Genomic DNA, 6,838 nt, shown 5'->3' on the forward strand with positions numbered 1-6,838 from the left:
CCTTGGTCCATGAGATTCCCATCCTATAAGTGCCTTTTGTGCTTGTTTGGACAGTATCAATGCAACTCTTTGTGTATGTGGAGCATTTTCTTCATCATGACCGGAGTATAACAGAAGATCCCCTGTAGCTAGTTGTTGTTGTCCAACTTACGTCCAATGTGTTTCACTGATCTCAAGCATCTCTAGGTTGTATCTCCTCATTTCTGCAGCGATTTACAAGGCTCTCCCGATGTCGCATATTGTACAAACATTCCATGTACCTAAATAAATGGTCGCTCTAGTTGTCAGAAGCGGCATCGGCCACGTAACTTCCGAAGGAATTCGGCTTTCATCATGAGGCGTCATAGTTCTTCTAAACGAAGAACTTCTGACTCCCGGGGCAGAGTTTAAAAGGTCTGAATAATTTTTTCTGGTTAGCGTTTTTTTAGCAAGTTAGTTTTCTACGGGATGGAGACGCTAACCCCATGCCCGACCCTCCTCCTTTACCCGGGTTTGGGACAGGCAGCAGCCCCCGGAGGGCTTTCAGGCGGAGTTAAGGGGAAGGTCATATATACATTAATAAACCTAGGTCATTTTATAATTAATGGCTCTGAAATTGTCCAAATTTAAGAAAGAGGTTGAACCCATTTCTATATTACATATAGATCCGAATAGCTATTGCTTTCACTATTCTAAGGACTCTGAGACTGCGAGATTTCAGTAGAAATTCATTAACCCAATAAACTCCTGAATATGATTGATTGATTGATTGATTGATATTGGCTGTTTGAACCAAACAGCAAAGCTGTTGGCCGATTCGTTTAACTGCACCTTTGAAAAATCACACTAAAATTGTACACGAACAGGGAAAAAATTATACAACATTTACCAATGTTAGTTGCTCAACAGGACGACCTTGATAAAAAGATGAGAAAAGTGATGACAAATCTAGGTAATTCATCTCTCCATCTCAGTATAACTATGGGAACTGTAAACAGTATACGTTATGGTCTTCCTGCATTTAAGATTCTTTGAATTCACTAGCGTAACCTCACTCACTATTAACATTTCTTTAGGTATGGAACTTCTAAATGTGAGTTGCATACAATACGATTTATGATTACAGATTGGAATTCGTGGTATGCTTTATAACTGATCATTATTTATTTAAACCCATGAAAATCAGCACAAACGGGCAACAAAATATATATGTACCACACAAATAATCGAACTTGCTTATGAGATGGGATACTTCCAGGGTGCCCAAACCGAAGCAGTTGTATTCTTAAGGTGATCATCCTCCAAGCATTTGACCCAGGTGTATAACCCACAAGGCAGTAGAGCAACGTTAGTAGATGCCATTCCATGGTAGATAGTGACAACGAATACGTTCCTACACCATTTATTCCCTCAAGATCCTGGAGCCCATGTACACCATTGATCTGGAATCAGGATGGATGCTCCATACTCACCAACCAGATTTGAGCGCCGAACACTTGCTTCTCATTCTCTCAATCTCGTAAACAACACTCCGGCCACGAGCAGTCCGTGAGTAGGACTCCCTGGTAGTGGTTATATGTGCGTGGCCACATGAGAGCATTTCGAAGGGCAGAGTGGATGCCCTCAACCCTCGGTCATACCAAGACATTTGGACGCTGACCATTCTTTAAAGATATTCGTGAGTAAAAGCTTCTGCCCAGAGGATAATCAATAAAATTTGTTGTTTTTGTAAACGAACCATAAGAGAACGTGACCACTACTCTACGATAAAAAGCACATAACTCACTTTTAAAAACATGCGGGAATCATCGATGATTGACTTGGTGCGACTTTCGTAAATAACGTATGTAATATACAATGAATTAAAACACGTCGAATTATTGGGTGTTAATAATAGTTCCTGCCCAAACTGTCCGGATTGTATAATTCAGGAAGATAAGGAAGGAAGAACAGACGACTTGTTATTGGAGACCAGTGAATAGGGTTGGGTGGAGTGGATGGTGCGAAAATCCTACATCACCACCTACCAAACCATTGACTGGCCGGCTGGTAGTGTTCAGAGTGACGTAAGTGTAGGTGATTGAAGCGAGCACTCACTAAACCCCACTAAACTACCGCACAACAACACAACACAACACACTCATATTTCATTTCATCAACAAACTATTCCTTACTAACACACATATTATATCTGAGAAGTGTCAATCCACACTCTTCCAACACCTCACCTACACCTACATTCCTACATCCACACACTCTATACACACACGCACTCACAAAACAAATATCACCACCTCCCGGTCATGTCTCCTCATCCTCATGTCTACAGTTGACGCCATATCACATAATAAAATATCAACGTCATCGTTTCACCTACAATCCACAGTGTAACAAACCATCCACTTCACACATTACGTCAAGAACCATGTCAAATATTATGTTACTTTACGTTACGTTTCGTTACGCACAACACTACACAACACTCATTGCATTGATGCTGCACCATATTTCATTGTGATCGATGAAATGTGGAAGTAGTGATTTTCTTTGTGGAATATACCACTAGTGTAAATGAGATCAGCCGATTAACATCCTAACAAACCATATCTACTTCTACTATCGTTTGTTAGTATTATTACTACTATCATAATTGTTATTACCATCCGATTCTTGTTAGGTCACAATCAACGTGTAGCAGCAACGATCGTAAAGTGAATCATCATTGTCAAGTAACTGGATAGAATTGCAACAGAAGCAAAGATCGTTCAGTGAATAGACCTTATTGCACTTCCACACTTTCAACAACGTTTCTTCTTAAATTGACACATCATCATCATAATTCTGTCTTATTATAAATTTCTCTTACCATTCATTGCATTGTTTCTCATATTCCATTTCGTGTTGTTTGTTGTATATTATTGTTACTGATGCTTAGTTTTCTAAATTCCTCAAAATTATATCTGCTTTATTCAATGAAAGTTTTCTTGTTATATCTGCCCAAAAGAATAGATGGTCATTAAGATAATTTGACATAAGATGACATTACTAACCGACTAAATGTATAAAATTATTCGCTCCTCGTTGATCATTCCATTGTAAATATCTCATATCTACAGGTTATCAGCTACCGACCAAATTACGCATCTCATGATACTGGGCAACTCAGACACGAATACAGTACGAAGCATCAATTCACACATTATTACGAGTACATTATACTGGCGATTGCCAACAACGTATATTCGTATTTCCATAAACGATTAGTCCAACCAGATAGTCAATACTAATCCAACCTGTCCATTGTTCAATTTTTAGAAAAGCAACTTATAGATTCACACTTACGATTCAGTCATTATTTCACCAACAGTAATCGCTACTATCAAGAATTTTATCAGATTTTTCAATTACAAAACCACTCATCAGTAATAAGCTTACCACTCATAAACTTGTTCAGAATGGTTCTATCACACACTTGAACCTTTGCGTGAGGTCTAAATTGAATAATGTTGTGTAAGGCCTTATTCTCCACAGTGTACGTGTTCCGGGGAGGAATAGAGGAGTGGATATCATTTACACTCCATAGCACACACAAGCAATGATAACAACATTGTGTAAGAAATTTATATGAATTAAGTTAATACGATTTGTATTTATAATATATCCATTTATATCTTAATTCATTTGTTCAGTTCCCTAATTTTTCCATAAATATTCAACATTCAAACAAAGATATAGTGAGTTTTGACCAATTTATTCCATTTAGCAAATCGTCCTCCTTGTGAATTGTTCAGAATTACGGAGGGAGTAAGTGAAAAAAACAATTGAATAGTGTCGGGTTAGGAAATGTGTTTTAATTTATTGTTGGTGGACCAGAAAGCGAATTGCAATGAATAGTTGACCTTCTTTCTCAGTCTAGGACTAACCAATTCAGTCGTTTCTCACAAACAGCTGATAAATGACCTCGGTTGTGTCTGTTTATATCATAGGCGTGTGTATGCTTGTATATGTATGAAATCAACCACTGATTGCTGACCTAACTAATCAGCGCGAGAAATGTGATTGGTTAAATAATGGCTTATTTTTCTAAGGATTCAAGTGGACTAGGCAGAGTTATGTGGCTAGGACAGGGTCGTCTCGTGTCGGTCTGCAAGTCAGTGTATCTATCCTTGTGAATCATGTCTGGTCGTGGTAAAGGTGGTAAGGGTTTGGGCAAAGGAGGAGCCAAGAGACATCGCAAGGTGTTGCGTGACAACATCCAGGGTATCACAAAGCCTGCAATCCGTCGTCTGGCTCGTCGAGGTGGTGTGAAACGCATTTCAGGATTGATCTACGAGGAGACTCGTGGTGTTCTGAAAGTGTTTCTGGAGAACGTGATCCGTGATGCAGTCACCTACACAGAGCACGCTAAGAGGAAGACAGTGACAGCTATGGACGTGGTGTACGCTTTGAAACGCCAAGGTCGTACTTTGTACGGTTTCGGTGGTTAATTCACTAGCATGTGAACAATTGGCGACCTGCAACTGGTCCACACGAGAACGTATCACGGTCCTATTTAGGACCACCACATTGTGATTTGTCTTTGTGTTTTAACTGTATGGTTAGCCTATTTGTTTTGAACTTTCAACAATGAGTGTTGTGTTACCATATGTAGTGTTTGGTATTCATATTAGCGAATGGACACTTGTACGGTGCTCATTTTTGTATCCATATCTTCTTGAGTTTATAATTTTGGGAGTGTAATATAATGTATTACTTCCACGACTACATTGTCAGTACTGAGATTGGGAGTGAGCATTCAATTAGTCTTCGAATACCCCGGTACGGCCAAGGGTGTAGAGAGTCTGCTGTCTCCTGAAATACACCTACTCACTGACTTTTAGCAGCGTGGATGTTGCTTACGGAATTGAGAGGACGACAAGTGGGTGTAGATGATATTGATCACCCACCTAGGGAGTTGGGATACCCTCATTCCAAATCAATGGTCATGTGTGCTCCAGCATCCTGGGGCAAGAGATGGTGTATGAACCAATCGTTGGTCACCGGCTATCATGGGATTGTATCTCCTGACGTTGCTCCACTGCCTTACGGGTCAGACGTTTAGGTCGAAGGCTACAGGTGTAACTCTCTGCTTCGGTCTTGGCATCTGAGCAGTATCGTAGCCCCTACACAAATCAGGTGACTTGTGTGGTGTATATGTATTCGGTGCCTCTTTGTACCAATATTCATGTGTTCAAATTATAAATTCAATTGGGAGTCATTGGGCATTTTAGCGACAACCAATTGAGGAGATGATATTCACCAACAAGACTACTACAAGTTGGAGATGTATTCTGTTGACCAGCATTGTTTTCAAACTTGAAGTAATATCAACTCATTTCAGATATCCACTAGGTCCATGAATATGGACAACTGTTTAATATTAAGAAATTGTTTTCAGAAGTTGAAACATACGTATTGGGGAAATCGTATTCCATACATAATTTAGCAACAGTTTAAACTAGAATGAAGAAATAAGAATAAAACTTGAAATGAGTGCAACGTAAATTCTCACTGAAAATTGTATGTATAGGCATTTGAAAAATCCTGGGAGTACTGGATGGCTATTCCGTCCCAGTATGGGATTTAATAGTGCTCACCCATGACCACGTGCCCAGGACACGCAACTAGAACTTTCGGTCTTGAATGCGAATGGCTAAATTCGGACCAAGATCTGACTCTGTCTTGAAAGTATTAACGAATATGCCATGAATTTTCTTTTAACTCCGTATATTACACCTATCGTAAGCCCGTTTGTGCGACGGCCCTAATAAGAATCGAAATGCGGCTTAATTGTTTCGTATACGTCTTTTGGAAACAATTAAGCAGATAGGAACACATTTACGTAGGTTATACGGACTGCTAAAGATGCATAAACCGGATATCCCATTAAGGCCAATTTTGGACATATGCGATTCCCCATATCATTTTGTAGCAAAGTGGCTAGTAAATTTTTTTGAAACCACTCCATAATCGCCTGGTAAAACATAGTATTAAGGTCGTATTCCAATTCGTTGACAGGATTAAAAACATAAATACGAAAGATCAGATGATTTCCTTTGACGTAGCATCACTGTTCACAAATGTCCCACTCAGAGAAACTGTTGAATATATTTGTGAACAACTTGGAGAACAGGAACACTTCATGTTAGTCATCCCAACATTAACGATTTTATTTATATAACAAACAATTCCTGATTCACATATTACAATTTCCAAATGATGTACTCTGCCTTAAATCTGGCCAATTTTATGGATTATTAATTTGGATTTATAATTGTAGAATGTGATGAGAAATTATTGAAAAGAATATTCTTCGTTCATACAATTGTGTTTTAATATAATGGGAATTTTTCACCGATTAAATATATATTTTCTTAAGGTCACAATTACCTATAAATAGAATAGAGTAATTAGGAATGCAAAAATGATGTAATAGCCACATGCTGTTTATGTCCAACATCTATCGTTCTGGAAATAAACAATTTTTAATAAGATATTTAAGGTTATTTAACTTAGAAATTATATTTCTAAGAATATCAGCGATTGAACTTTAAATAATTTCAACAATCTAATCAAGAGATCATTAAAACATCTTTCGATGTAGGTATGGTTAAAATTCAGTTAATAGATAATTATTCAATGTATAAAATACTTTATTCATACTTTTCAACTAACTACTCAATTACTAAATGGCAATGAAACAAGTTATTCTTTTCAAGTTGATGTTGATAGGTTATATGTAGCTCATGTTATTATAGTTTAGCTATGTACTACATTTTTAAAGTGATATATCTATAGTAACCAACATCATCTCATTCAT

At 38.0% G+C, this 6,838-nt stretch overlaps 1 protein-coding gene across 1 annotated transcript; it reads left to right on the forward strand.

Moving 5' to 3' along the window:
• The first annotated feature begins 3,608 nt into the window (after positions 1 to 3,608).
• Positions 3,609 to 4,735, forward strand: MS3_00003592 (uncharacterized protein). Its single transcript, XM_051211428.1, has one exon. It carries the CDS (start codon positions 4,155 to 4,157, stop codon positions 4,464 to 4,466), a length of 312 nt encoding a protein of 103 aa, XP_051073260.1. The 5' UTR covers positions 3,609 to 4,154; the 3' UTR covers positions 4,467 to 4,735.
• Positions 4,736 to 6,838: the final 2,103 nt, after the last annotated feature.

Source organism: Schistosoma haematobium, chromosome 1 (assembly GCF_000699445.3).
Source record: "Schistosoma haematobium chromosome 1, whole genome shotgun sequence".
NCBI lineage: Eukaryota > Metazoa > Platyhelminthes > Trematoda > Strigeidida > Schistosomatidae > Schistosoma > Schistosoma haematobium.